The sequence below is a fragment of the Ahaetulla prasina genome, chromosome 5 (assembly GCF_028640845.1).
Source record: "Ahaetulla prasina isolate Xishuangbanna chromosome 5, ASM2864084v1, whole genome shotgun sequence".
Lineage (NCBI taxonomy): Eukaryota > Metazoa > Chordata > Lepidosauria > Squamata > Colubridae > Ahaetulla > Ahaetulla prasina.
The window spans coordinates 15276522-15291626 of record NC_080543.1 but is presented as its reverse complement, the minus strand read 5'-3'; the positions used below and the strand labels follow the sequence as shown (position 1 = coordinate 15291626).

The following is a 15105-nucleotide window of genomic DNA, read 5'->3' as shown; positions in this document are numbered from 1 at the left end:
GCAATCCTTAATGGAGGTTTTATTTTTTAAATACATAAAATTTATTTTATTTACAGTGATCATTTCCTAGTATGATTTGCGTGCTTATTGTACCGTATGACTGTCATTGGGTGTTGTGATTCTTGACAACATCTTGTCTTTTTATGTACACTGAGAGCATATGCACCAAAGACAAATTCATTGTGTGTCTATTCTATTCTGTTCTGCTCTGTTCTATTCGGGTTGCAGGACAGACAGAATTCTGACTGCTTAAGTCAGAGATATTTCAACAGTAATGAGGAACAACATGTGGGATTAGGAGGGAGGAAAAAACCACACCACCACTTGGCTATAACTAGAGGCATTCCTCATTCGTCAACAGCTGTAAGTCTTTTATTTTCCATCACAGGAAAACATACATGAGAGGTTTTTTAACTTTGCATTATAAACCCTCCAAAGGAACAATCTGCAGGATTTTAAATAGGAGATCAGCTTCCTGGGCCCACCCTGCACACAGATTCTTCTTCTGAATTCTGGATACAGTTACTGTTTTCCCAAATCTTTCTTATTCCATAGGTAAGACTTTGGGAAAGGGAAAACTGTTGCATACAAGTGGTGACTTTCTTTCTTTCATTCATTCATTCATTCATTGCTTGATCATTGACAACTTTTATCAAGTTACCTATGCAATCCAAGAGATTCTAAACTCCTTTTCTTTGGGGAAAGCTGGTTACATCCATAGTACATAGCTGTCACCATTTATATGTCCTATCAGCATTCATGTGCTCACAAATCTTTCTAGATTGGCAGCAGCACCCATCCAATTGAGCGCGTCCAGAAATATTTCACGAGAAGAGTCCTCCACTCCTCTGCTCGCAACAAAATACCTTATGCCACCAGACTTGAAATTCTAAGTTTAGAAAATGTAGAACTCCGCCGCCTTCGGTATGACCTGAGCATAGCTCATAAAATCATCTGCTACAATGTCCTACCTGTCAATGACTACTTCAGCTTCAACCACCACAATACACAAGCACACAATAGATACAAACTTAAAGTGAACCGCTCCAAACTCGATTGCAGAAAATACAACTTCAGTAACAAAGTTGTTAATGCCTGGAATGCACTACCAGACTCTGTGGTCTCATCCCAAAACCCCCAAAACTTTCACCTAAGACTGTTTACTGTTGACCTCACCCCATTCCTAAGAGGTCTGTAAGGGGTGTACAAAAGAGCACCAGCATGCCTACCGTCCCTGTCCTAATGTTCCCTTTAATTGTATTCATTTTATGTATTCAATTCATGCTTATACTTATATATATTATCTAACATGTACTCGACAAAATAAATAAATAAATAAAATAAAAATAAGTATCGTTCCCATAAAATCATTACAAAGCCACAGTTTAGAAACAACAACGAGCAAATAGCTTTGCCTTTACCTGGCATTTCCTTTGGTACATTTTTACTTCCTGTTGGAGCTTTAAGTTTTCCTCTTGTAGTTTGTTTCTGCTCACTGCTATTTCACTCACGGTTGACTCAAGTTTTTCCATAAAGAATTTGTTCCTATCAGCGGGCTCGGTAAAAGCACCGTTCTGAACCCCAAGCTGTTTGTTTCCGTACTGGCTGCAAGTATCCCCATCATTTTGCGTCAGCTTTTGACAGTGTACTTGGATTTTACAATTTTGAGCTTGTTTCTGGGAAAAAGGAAAAAAAAAACAACAACCAAGGAAACAGCTGAACAAAATTCATTGCTTTGGGAAGAACGGTATTTCTCTTCTACACCAAAATTTATGCCGCTATAGAAAGCTGGCACTTGAGAACTGTAAGTCTATTTATTTAAAGCAAATTTCAGTTAGATTTATAGGAGATGTCCTTGTAATACTGATCATTTCTCAGTCCTGGATTAGCCCAAACTTGTAACAGAGCAAATGTATCCATGTATGCCCAATGATCTCTGGAAATGAGACCACATGAGGGGGAAAGAACCCTTTAGTTATGATGAATACATCAACAACTAATTCTCCACCGAGTGAGGAAGAAATGCAGATTTAATGGAGAGTATATAATGCTGCCATCTTTGACTTATGACTTAGAAGCAACACCTGGTTTGCTGGCATCCACTGGTTGAGGATGGTTGTACTGCTTTATCAGTGTGCTGTAGTCTCAGTTCTAAAAAAACTTGCAGCCTGAACAAAGGAATGTAGAAAAATCTCCCATCCTCCATTATTTGTCTGAGTTATAGAGACATTCATGAGTGGAAAAAGCATTTGAAGTGATTGAGATACAGTTCTTGCTATTAAAAATGTAATCTGTCTACGTGTGTGTGTGTGTGTACACATACACCCCGTATTTTTCGGAGTATAAGACACTGCGGACTATAAGACACACCAACTTTTTTGGGGAGAAAAAGAAGGAAAAAAAATCTGTCTCTGCCTCCCAGCAATTCGCCTCCTTGCAGCAAACAACCTGTTTCAATTTCAGCTTCAGCACAGCCTGATTAGCACAAGCAGCTGATTGTTGGTTGGATTGGCCTCCCGAAGATCAGCTGTTTCAGGCTGCAGGGATTGCCACAGCCTATGGCTGTGCGCGCCCCATTTTCTGGGGGGCGGGGTGGCGGCAGGTGGGCGGGGCTACATTCAGTGTATAAGACGCATCCAAATTTTTACCCTCTTTTATGGGGGAAAAAGTGCATTTTATAATCCCAAAAATATGGTATGTATGTGTGTGTGTGTGTGTGTGTGTGTGTGTGTCAAAGATATCTACATATTCATTTTTATGGCTTAGAAAATGTGGGTGAGTATATATATATATATATTCTGGTAAGTATTTAACTAGGCTTCACAGTCCATTTAATTCCAATTTCTCTTAGAGAAGAAGCAAAGAATGGTACCTGGAACAGATTGCATTTCTCAGACAATAATTTTCGCTGAGCATCTAAAGAAACCAAATGATTTTGATACAGCGTTTCCTGCTTATCCCACTCTCTTGATTTTGCTCTAAATTCCTGAAGGAAAAAAGCGGCAGACCAAAAAAAAAATAATTAAAAAAATAATAACCAGATGATTGAATATCTACTTTTCTCTTTATATTTCTTGAAAATGAACAACCGGGGCAACCTTCAATATCAAGGGCCTTTTGCACTTAAAAGTTCTTGCATAATACATTATTATTAGCAATTTAGATAGTCCTTGACTAGGTGCAAAATGCATTATCTGCCATTCGTTACACTTAGCACTTACAGGTAAGTGTTCTTTGGCCTGCAAAGAGGCATTCTCTATTTTAAAATAATATTTATTGAATTTTCCAACATTTAAAGCACAAAACACAAGACACAAATGTACACTTATAACAGCTTTTCCATGTCGGTATCTATAGCTTTTGTAACAGTCATATTTACATAAATCCTACTTCTATATATAACTATCCTAAATTATATTCTTATTTAAGTTATTGTTACATCTTCTCACAAATCAATATCATATATTTCCTACAAATTTTACAATTTATATATTATACTTTTACTTCTTATACCTTAAGTTTTACATTTACTTGCAAGCCAGAAATACCATCTATTCCAAATTTGATAGTACTTGGTTTCTTCCCTCGCCTTCATTTCCATAGACAGTCTATCCATCTCTGCACATTCATAAATTTTTCTTACTATAATTTGGTCTGGAGGTGTATCTGTTTGTTTCCAATTCTGTGCTAGAAGAATTCTACTTGCGGTTAAGATATGTAACGTTAAATATTGTAATTCTTTCCCCATTTTCCCATCAAAAATATCCAGGAGAAACAGTTCCGGCCTCAATTCTATCCTCTGTTCTGTTATTTCTTCCAGCCACTTTCTTATCTTAAAAAGGTCAAGGTTCCCCTCGCACATACGTGTTAGTCGTTGCCGACTCTAGGGGGCGGTGCTCATCTCCGTTTCAAAGCTGAAGAGCCAGCGCTGTCCGAAGACGTCTCCGTGGTCATGTGGCCGGCGTGACTCAGCGCCAAAGGCGCACGGAATGCTGTTACCTTCCCACCAAAGGTGGTCCCTATTTTTTCTACTTGCATTTTTACGTGCTTTCGAAACTGCTAGGTTGGCAAAAGCTGGGACTAGTAATGGGAGCTCACCCTGTTACACGGCAGCACTAGGGATTCGAACCGCCGAACTGCCGACCTTTCGATCGACAAGCTCAGCTGTCTTAGCCCCTGAGCCATCGCATCCCTTTTTTTCTTATCTTACACCAATATTTTTTAATCTTGGGGCAGGTCCACATGTGGTAGAACGTTCCCTGCTTATAGCCACATTTCCAACACTCCGGCGATTGGTTTGAGAACATCTTGGCCAATCTGGCTGGTGGTAAATGCCACCGCAAAGAGGCATTCTCACATAGAACCGTGCTTACTTCTCCACCAGACCTTCAAGTAACAAAGGGCTTGCCCTTGTTCGTATACATCAGCCCAAAGCAATGAAGCTGGGCTGCAATTCCTCTAGTTATGATTCATTTGTTGGACTCCACATAGGAGCAGAGTTCAGTCGTGATGCCGCTATGAATGCACTCTTGCGCGTATTAAAAAATATTGTCATAGCGGACTTATGGGTCCCCCGCTTGGAAAGCTATTCAGAGCATTAGGTTAAGATAGGCAATCGATCCCCAAATGGTAGTAGGCGGGAATGGGGCTCACTTAAGGTCAACAACGGGCCTTTTCATTGGAATTATCCATGCCGGCATTGAAGTCAGAGGTGGTATGAGCAATTTTGTTCTTGTAAGGGCTTGCAAACCTGTCACAGCAGGGCTCTGATGGTTTCATACATCTCTGCTAGGTTTCATCTTCATAATCCAGGAATAGCTCTGTTGGATGAATACTTGAGGATGCCCTGTCCCAACTGGACATAATAATGTATTTTCACTTGTGTTTGCTCGTATGCAATATGAGATTTGGGTCATTCGTTATTCACCTATTGTTTTGTCTGTTTTAGAACCTTGGCGTCCTTACCGAATAAGGATCTGCAAACAATTGCACTGATAGATCCTCCATGTTATCATGCTATAGTGTGTGTGTTGGACTGTACCAGAATAGGATAGGATAGGATAGGACAGAACAGGACAGAACAGAACAGAATAGAATATGCTGGAAGGGACCTTGGAAGTCTTCTAGTCCAGCCCCCTCCTCAAACAGGAGAACCTATACCATTCCAGATAAGTGACTGTCTAGTCTCTTCTTAAATATATCCAGTGATGGAGCACCCACGATTTCTGGAGGCAAGCTGTTCCTCTGGTTAATTGTTATCATTGTTAGGAAGTTTCTCCTTAATTCCAGGTTGCTTCTCTCTTTGATTAGTTTCCATCCATTGTGTCTTGTCCTGCCTTCTGGTGCTTTGGAGAATAATTTCACCCCCTCTTCTTTGTGGCAGCCCCTCAAATACTGAAACACTGCTATCATGTCACTCCTAATTCTTCTTTTCTTTAGACATCAAACCAAAATCCTGCAGCCATTTTTCATATATTGCAGTCTCCAGGCCTTTGATCATCTTAGTTGTTCTTCTTGGAACTATCTATCAATCATTACATATGAGCATCCATAGTTCTTCTCACACAAGGACACCTTCTTAAATCCATGATCCTAGTGATCTAAACTTCAAAAGGAGGAGGAGGAGGATGGGGAGGAGGAGGAAGAGGAAGAAGAAGAAGAAGAAGGAGGAGGAGGAGGAGAAAAAGAAGAAGCAGCCGCCGCCACCTGGTCGTGTCAGTAGAATCAGGAAAAAGTTCTTAATTCTAAGGTAAAGGTTCCCCTCGCACATATGTGCTAGTCGTTCCCGACTATAGGAGGCGGTGCTCATCTCAGTTTCAAAGCCAAAGAACCAGTGCTGTCCGAAGATGTCTCCGTGGTCACGTGGCTGGCATGACTAAACCCCAAAAGCCAAACTGAATGCTGTTACCTTCCCACCAAAGGTGGTCCCTATTTTTTTACTTGCATTTTTTTACGTGCTTTCAAACTGCTAGGTTGGCAGAAGCCGGGACAAGTCACGGGAGCTCACCCCGTTATGTGGCACTAGGGATTCAAACCGCTGAACTGCCCACCTTTCGATCGACAAGCTCAGTGTCCTAGCCACTGAGCCACCACATCCCATATCTTAATTCTAGACCTCCAGATTTGCCCTCAATGGAAAACACCAGGATCAGTGTGTTGTTGAGACAGTGACACAAGGGAACCATGTCGGGTTGACATACCCGTCATGATGTTTACAAATGGCGTTCAAAAGGCATCTCCAATGATTAATTCCCACAATACATTTGTTTTGAGATTTTGAACACAATTCCAGAAACTGTTGTGTCTTGCCCGCTCTCACCGCAGCCGGGGTCTTCTTATCTGCTTCCGAACGCTGAAGAATGTTCTACTATGCCTCCCGGCCCCAGCCCTGGCTCCATACCCAGACAGGCTGAAGAGGAAGAAATACCTCCAGCCCCCAGCTCTGGCTCCATGCCCAGGCAAACGGAGCAACTAGACCCCTCCCCCTCCTCCACAGCATGTGAGCCTGAGGAAGGTCTATTACCAACAGCTGCCGACTGGAGTGACCCTCGCGTCAGAAGACTTGATAGGCGGAGGCAACAGAAGGAAGGGAGGGGCAGGCCTGGATAAGTGCTGAGTCATGGAGCCACACCCCATGGCCTATATAAAGGATCTGCTTTCTGGCATTCTCTGAGTCAGGCAAAGTCTAAACATATCTTGCTGAAGTCACTTTCTGGTCTCCTGCCTGCCCTGAGGACTTTGCTAGGACTTTGGCAAAGCTGCAGAAGCACACCTGATTCGGATTTCCCTGACCCGGCCGTCAGCGGAGGAGTGGGACACGACAGAAACTACCACACCCACATCTAGCAGGGATGATGACCGGCAGGGAAATGATGATGTTATCCATCCCGTCGTCTCTGATTTTTGGCGATTCTCTGGGACAGGTCTCTCCACATCTTCCAATCTTATGCTACTTCTTTGTTCTATGCTCTGGCTAGTGTCAGCTTTGATGGTATCCAGCCACTGTGTCCTTTGGAAGCCTGGTTTGCTTTTACTGCTATCTCTTCCAAACATAATTGCTTTCTCCAATGAATTCCCCCGCATGACATGGCCAAAATAAGTGAGACGCAGTTTTGTGATTTTTTTTTTCCTTCCTTCCAATGACATGTCTAGCGCTATTCGCTCCAGTACTTGCTTGCTGGTCACCTTTGCTGTCCAAGAAAAACACAGCAGCCTTCTCTGGTATCGCAGCTCAAATAAGTTGATGAATATATAATAGAATCATTTACCATATTTTTTGGAGTATAACACACCTTTTTCCCACAAAAAAGAGGGTGAAAATCTGGATGCGTCTTATACTCTGAATGTAGCTCCGCCCAGCTTCTCAAACTGAGGTTTCAGAGACTCAAAAAAGCATTAGAAATGAAGCTTCAGAAGAGAAGCTCCCAAACAGAGCTTCAGAGGCTTTTTTTCTGAAGCTCTGTTTCTGAAGCTTTCAGAGGCAGAAAAATGTTTTTTTCTGAAACAGAGGTTCAGAGGCCGGAAAAAAAGCAAAAAAAAGCAAGGCACAGAGAACAGGTTTCACAAGAAACCTGTTGCTAAAATTCACCTCTGGAAACAGCTGATTGGGGGTATTCCAGGAGGCCAATCCACCTGCCAATCAGCTTTTTTCTTATTTTCCTCCCCAAAAACTAAGGTGCATCTTATACTCCGGGGCATCTTATACTCCAAAAAATACGGTATCTCTCTAGCCGACCTCGAATGGGTTTTTCTAACATTTTTTTCTGCGCGAAAGTTTTGCCGTCTTGCACTTTTCGCTGGCTTCCTCGGGAGCCTGTAAACAGGCTCTTCCCCGCTTTGCTTTCAAGCTAAGAACAAATGCAAAAGCTATTCTTTCATCCCTCCCGGAATAAAAGACAAGGCTGCCTTTGAAAAGGGCATTTCCTTCAGCTCTTTCTGCCATGGAGAAGAGAAATGCCATGTACCCTGTTCTGAAATCATTGTCTTTTGAAGCAGCTCTGGGGAAACGTGTACATTTTGCATTGGCAAAAGGCAGTTGCTGTGACACAAGGACGGCTCCAAGCAGTAGACCCAGCAGCAAATTAGCAATTAAACACTACTGGATGAAGAAGCTCGGCGAACAATACTCATCAACGTCTCCCTGTGCTTAGAATCCATTGATAGAATCTCTCCCGCCAAACTGCAGATACCCAAGCAATCTTTTATATACTCGGGGCATATAAATTTGAAGGGGTCCTTGGTGCTCTTTGAGCTTGGTTGCTTTCTTGCAGATGTTTCATTATCCAAACTAGGTAGCATCATCAGTCCTAGTAAGGAGTTTCTAGTAAGAAGGGGAGCAAACCCCACTCCTTACTAGCACTGATGGTGTTACTAGTTTGGGTAATGAAACGTCTGCAAGAAAACAAGCAAGCTCAGAGAGCACCAAGGACCCCTCATGTCAACCCTGAGTTCTCCTTTATTGGTCGTCTATAAATCTGTGGTTCCCAGCTTAAGCTGGCAGCTGAGTGGTCTCCTTCCCCTTTCCCAAAACTCAAATTTTTTGGCCACCTAATGAGAAGGAAGGACTCACTGGAGAAGAGCCTAATGCTGGGAATGATGGAGGGCAAAAGAAGAAGGGGACGACAGAGAACGAGGTGGCTGGATGGAGTCACTGAAGCAGTCGGCGTGAGCTTAAATGGACTCCAGAGAATGGTAGAGGACAGGAAAGGCTGGAGGAACGTTGTCCATGGGGTCGCGATGGGTTGGATACGACTTCGCAACTAACAACAACAAAAATAAGTCCCTGTCCTTGTCATATTTTGATGTGCTTTTAATCGGACAGGATCACAGGTGTCCAGCAGATGAATACAATAATGTGCTTCATGATATCATTGTCCAAATGAGTCATGGTACACCTGATGTCAGGTGTCTCTCTTGTTCTACTCCGTCCTGTGGCTTGCCCATGAAAGGGGCAATCAGAACAGGTGGGAGAGGCAGTCCTTCCTATGCCTGTGTTACGTTCCTGTGAAACAAATCAACTACCTATCCTTCTGGTTTTGAAATCTGGCTCTAGATTCTGGCTCTAGATTGTGCCTCAGTTTACCGTCCCAATAAGCAACTGAGTCTTTATTATTTTATTTTAATTTATTTATTTATTTTATTTGTCACAACAGTACATATAAGCATAAGCATGAAAATAACTATATAATATATAAGCATATATATGAGCATAAGTATGTGATAACTATATTAATTGGATATAATGAAAGGAAACAATAGGACAGGAACGGTAGGCATGTTTGTGCTCTTATGCATACCCCTTATAGACCTCTTGGGAATGCGGTGAAGTCGGAAGATCCTTTTAAAAGCAGTTTATTAGGGTACCCTGATAAAGTGGGGTTTCTCTATGTAAAAAGAAGAGAGAGCCTCGAGTCCCATGTTTCCCTCCTTTTTATAGTTAACACAACAAAGAAAATGCAAGAGAAAAGTTGTTTGGACAGAATAAAAGTCACCTCCCCTTTGCATCAGAAATCAGTTACATCAAGTCAAAGTTAAAGGTATTTGCATCCCATAATATCACACATGTTCATTAAAATGAGGTCTAACATCAGAAAGGGCATAATAGTAAACCTTGAAACCAGCGGTGAAATCCACTTATTTTCGCTACCGGTTCGGGAACAGGAGCACGCGGGAGTGCGTGCGGGCTATGTACGTGTGCCTTCTTCTGCGCATGGGCAGATGGTTAAAAAAGGGACGCAATGACATCCCCCGCCGCTGCGCTACCAGTTCGGCGAACCGGACAGAACCAGAAAGGATGTCACCGCTGCTTGAAACCTTGGAAAAGGTTGTTTAGAGTTCACAAAGAGATAAGCCAGACCCCAGGTTGTATTAACAAACTTTTCTTATTTGGAGGTAGTCTTGTTGATCAGTTTAAATGTTAAAAGCTAATGATTCTGAACATCATTTTAAAAGAGAGAAAACAAATCAAATTAAAATACGAAGTAAGTACCATATTTTTCGGAGTATAAGAACGCACCGGAGTATAAGACGTACCTTAGTTTTTGGGGAGGAAAATAAGAAAAAAGCTGATTGGCAGGTGGATTGGCCTCCCGGAATACCCTCCCAGCAATAGGTTCCTTGTGTTGTGAACTCTGTGCCTTGCCTTTTTTTGCTTTTTCCCCCCTGCCTCTGAAACTTGGTTTCAGAAAAAACTTTCTTCTGTCTCTGAAAGCCTCCAAAACAGAACTTCAGGAAAAAAAGCCTCTGAAGCTTTGTTTGGGGGCTTTTTTTCTGAAGCTTCTTTCAGCCTCTGAAACTTCTGTTTGAGAAGTTGCGTGGGCTACATTCGAAGTATAAGAGGCACCCAGATTTTCACCCTCTTTTTTGGGGGAAAAAGGTGAGTCTTATACTCCCAAAAATACAGTATGTTAGTTCACAAATTACAAAACCATTTCATTTGCCCCTCAGTTTGCCATCAAATGTTGTATGAAACATGCCCTCCCTTTTTGAGCCTACAAACCAAACAAATAAACAGAAGCTAGAATCAATTTTTCTAACGGCATATCCAAAGAACGCCCCACCTGATTAAAGGTGAAAGGAAACCGACTCGTGCAGGTCTCCAAAGTCAAATAATAATATTTTCCCTTCCTGTCCCCTCTCTTGATCTCGGAGTACAAGGTTCGCAAAAAAGAAGCACGACTTCAAATAGAGATCCTTACCTCCAGCTTCTGGTTTAAACTGTTCATCTGGAAAGGCGCTTCTTGGTTTTCCGTACATTTCTCCATGTGGTGAGATTTGTTTTGTTTTAATTGGTGCAACTGTAATTTTTCATAGCTTTGCGTCAGCTTAGCAAACTAAAAATAAATGAATGCCAAGAATATATTATTTCTTTCTTAAAAACTGACAGCAGGATGGATTAAGGCAGTTAAGCTTGAATATTATAATTAACCAGACTTCTTCTTTTTTTTAATTGTACCAGCCATTACAACTAAGCAGTTAAGTCTGAACACAGATGAACTTTCACACAGTTTGTGGTATCGATTAACTGCATGATTAAACAATGTTTATTTGGTTTACTGTACCCTCTGTCTAAAAGCATTTCTATCTAGTATTTGTAGGAACGGTTTTGCATTAATTTAGCGCCATCTTCTGCAGGCAGGCTTAATCTTTCTTCAAAATAAAAAAAATGGAGTTAACTAGCATAAACTAATCTTTAAGAGATCTAATAGTGGTTTCTCTAAGTCTGTGATGGCGAACCTTTGGCACGCGTGCCACAGGTGGCACGCGGAGCCATATCTGTGGGCATTGCCCTAGCTCAGCTCCAGCGCGTACGTGTGCACCAGCCAGCTGATTTTCGGGCTATCCGGGCCCACCGGAAGTCAGGAAACGGGCCATTTCCGGCCTCCGGAGGGCCTTCTGGGAGGTGGGGAAGGCCATTTTTCCCCATCCCTAGATTCCTAGAAAGCCTCTGGAGCCTGGGGAGGGCAAAAAAGGGGCCTACTGTGCCCACCATGCCAAAAGCAGGGGGAGCACGACAGGGTTGTGTGCGCATGCACAGGGGGGAGGAGCGCATTGAATTATGGGTGTGGGCATGCGTGCGTGTGACACCATCACCCCACGCGGTCCCCGCTTTTGGTACACGACGGCAAAAAGGTTAGCCATCACTGCTCTAGGTCAGGGGTCTCCATCCTTGGTCCCTTTAAGACTTGTGGACTTCAACTCCCAGAGTCCCTCAGCCAGCAAAGCTGGCTGAGGAACTCTGGGAGTTGAAGTCCACAAGTCTTAAAGGGACCAAGGTTGGAGACCCCTGCTCTAGGTGATAAAGAGTAGCATTGGGGGATTTTTTTTTTTATATCTAGATCACAAAAAATGATTGTCTCTCAGAATCATTCATGCCTCTACCTGAATACTGTGATCCCAATTCGAAACTTGCAATCTAAGCAACTCGGACCAATCAAAATCATACGTATTAAGTGAGATTCTTGTGTAAAATATATTGCTTGGCCTTGCCATTTATGGATCTAAGAATACGATCATTAAAGATGACATTCAGGATCGAGGAAAATGAGTGCCAACGCAGGGAGGTTACCTTCAAAAGGGCACAGAAAATACATTGTTCAGAGGGCTACTGATCGTTCTGGTAAAATGAAAGAAAGATTGCATATAGGTGGAGAGAGAAATACAGTCGGGTAGTCCTCGACTTACGACCACAATTGAGTCGAAAATTTCCATGGCTAAGCAAGAAAGTTGTTAAGTGAGTTTTACCCCATTTGATGTCCTTTCTTGCCACAGTTGTGAAGCAAATCACTTGTTAGCTAGTATCATGGTGGTTAAGGGAATCTGGATTCCTTATTGACTTTGCTTTTTAGAGGGTCACGTGACCCCAGGACACTGCAACTGTCATAAATACAAGTCAGTTGCCAAGTGTTGGAATTTTGATCACCTGACCATGAGGAGGCTGCAACAGTAATAAGTCACTTTTTTCAATGTTGTCGTAACTTTGAATAGTCACTAAGCCAGGGGTGTCCAAAGTTTTTTGAGGGCCAAATACAGAAAAATAAGCAAAGGCCCAGGCCACGGGGGAGGGGGTGGTGGTAAAATTTTTGTACCAGTTCTGTGGCCGTGGCTTATTTTGGGGTGTGGCTTGGTGGTCATGTGACTGGTGGGCGTGGCTAACTCCTCATGTGACTGAGTGGATGTGGCTATGGGCATAGAAACCTAAATACATAGAGACCTAAATATTGACAGCGGCTACCAGTAATCCTCGGCTTGCAACCACTCATTTAGCGACCAATACAACAGCACTGAAAAAAGTGACTTACCACCAGTCTTTGCATTTATGACCTTCGCAGCATCCCCAGTTACATCAAAAGTCAAGCTTTTGGCAACCAGCATGTATTTACTGGGGATTTTCCGCCGTCCGTCGAACTCTCTTCCCACTGAGGGAGACACAGCAGCCAATGGAGGGACTCCGGGAGGCCCAGGCGAGGCCCGCACCGCCTCGCAGCCACTCAGGTGTGCCACGGCTCCCACCCAGGCCAGAAAGGGACGGGCTAACTAGGGGCGAGTGGGCGGGCACCGCCCTCCTCCGAACGCCGAGTGGCGGCGCGGAGCGGCAGGCGTGGCGGCCAATGGGAGCGGGCGAGCTCGGCGCGTCACGGGCGGCACACGGGCCCGCGGCTGAGGTAAAGCGGAGCGTGTGGCGGGCGCCGCGCGCTGCTTCGGCGGCGCATGGAGGCGATGCCTTGCCGCGACCGGCGTGGTGGGCCAGCGGGGCAGAGGCGGGATGCCGGCGGCGGCGGGCCTCGGCAGCTGCGCCGCCGACCCGGCCGGGCAGCGGTGACAGCCTGAGCCGGACAGCAGCAGCAGCAGCGCCGGCGGCAGCGATGCTGCTGCGCTGGCGGAACGGCTGCTGTGCGGGCGACGGGGCGCCGAGGAGGCCACGGCCACGTCGGCGGCGGCGGCGGCGTCACGACTGGCGGGATCGGCGGCCCAGCTCAAACTCCTGCCCATGAGCGACCAGATCCGGGGCTGCAGACCATCATCCGCGACAAGTAAGCGCCCCTGAGCGTGCAGGCGCCACGCCCGGAGAGGATCCCGCGGGGCTGGGAAGCAGAGCGCCTCGCCCGCCTGGCTTCCGGGGCTGCAGCCCCGCGTGGGGACGATGGGCGTCGCCGCCCGCCTCTTCCTCTGTCTGGTGGGCCGGGCTGGAGCCATGGGCGTCCTGGGCGCCCCCTACAGCCCAGTGGCGAAATGGCCGGCCCGCAGCCCCGGGTGGGCGGGGATCGCCTCAGCGGAGCCACTCCGCATCTGCAACCGGGCGAGCGGCGGCTTCCTTGGGGGCCAGGACGGGGGCCGCACCCCACTGTCCACCGAGAATTTGCTGCGGGCCAATAAAAACTGACCCGCGGGCCGCAGTTGGCCCGCGGGCCGTAGTTTGGACACCCCTGCACTAAGCGAATGGTTGTAGGTCAAGGATTACCAGTACAGTACTTCCTACTCCCAGATATCCTATCAAAAGAACATATCATCTCTATTCCTTACTCCAGAGGGGGTATTCAGCAGGTTCTGACCAGTTTTGGAGAACCGGTAGCGGAAATTTAGTCTGGAGAAATGGTAAATACCACCTCTGACTGGCCTTGCTCCCCTGAGTCCCAGCTGATCGGGAAGAAATGGGGATTTTGCAGTAACCTTTCCTTGGAGTGGGGAGGGAACAGAGATTTTACAGTATCCTTCCCCTGCCACGCCCACCAAGCCATGCATGCTACACCCACCAAGCCACACCCACAGAACCGGTAGTAAAAAAAATTTGAAACCCACTACTGCCTTATACCCCAAGTGTCGAATGGGAATTGGAAACTGCTGAATTTTAATGGACAAAATTAGATGCTGCCTTTGAAGGGTTGTATGTCAGCCACCAAAATGTTCAGGCAAATGGAGGAACATGGTGGACATATAAAATCATTTTCTAATGCACAATCCAAATACAAAGAATGAACTCATAGGTGGATTGCTTTCCAGAACCAACGCGTTTTCTGCGTTCACATAATCTCATTCCTCACCTAGTCTGTTTGAGCATGTGAGCTTCAAGAATGAAGAGTGACTGGCTTCCGACTGTGGATTGATTGGTTTTATCTGAACAGACTGGCATGAATCCCAGTTGTGGTCCACAATTACCAATTAATCAAACATACGGGTGTGAATCAAACCAAGTCTCCATCGATAAAAACAGTTCGGTCCAATTTGGGGGGGAGAAGAGTAAATTTAGCCCACATTTTGGTGAGAAGGAAATTATTAACCCAAATGCTGGTGAGGATTCCATCATGACCTCTTTCGTTCCCCGAATAAAAATCCCTTAGTATGGGTAAAATTAGGTAATAATTTTTCCAAATCACTAAACTAACCTTGGGATACTTCAAGCACTGTAAAATAGGAATCTGACTTTTTCCTTACTTGAGTTTTCAAGGCTTGAAGCTGGGCGTCGTAATTCTGAGCCATCTCATATTTTGACTTTTGTAAGCTGTCCAGTTTTTGTCTGAGTAAGCCCACCTGTATTTGAAAGGGATGTTATTCGGAGCCTTGAAACAAATCCAGTATTGAAATTATTCCTACACTGGGCCACATAAA

At 44.7% G+C, this 15105-nt stretch overlaps 1 protein-coding gene across 4 annotated transcripts in view; it reads right to left on the bottom strand.

Annotated features, from left to right (window-relative positions):
• DEUP1 (deuterosome assembly protein 1) overlaps positions 1–15105 on the bottom strand; it is an 84783-nt gene that overhangs the window by 55395 nt on the left and 14283 nt on the right. For 3 of the 4 annotated variants that reach the window (XM_058186603.1, XM_058186605.1, XM_058186606.1), the window contains 4 exons: positions 14932–15027; positions 10698–10832; positions 2873–2986; positions 1422–1676 (listed from right to left, as the gene is read on the bottom strand). In XM_058186603.1, the coding sequence (XP_058042586.1) occupies positions 1422–1676; positions 2873–2986; positions 10698–10832; positions 14932–15027 (600 nt within the window). The remainder of the gene's footprint in view (positions 1–1421; positions 1677–2872; positions 2987–10697; positions 10833–14931; positions 15028–15105) is intronic. The other variant, XM_058186604.1, reaches the window with a different exon arrangement.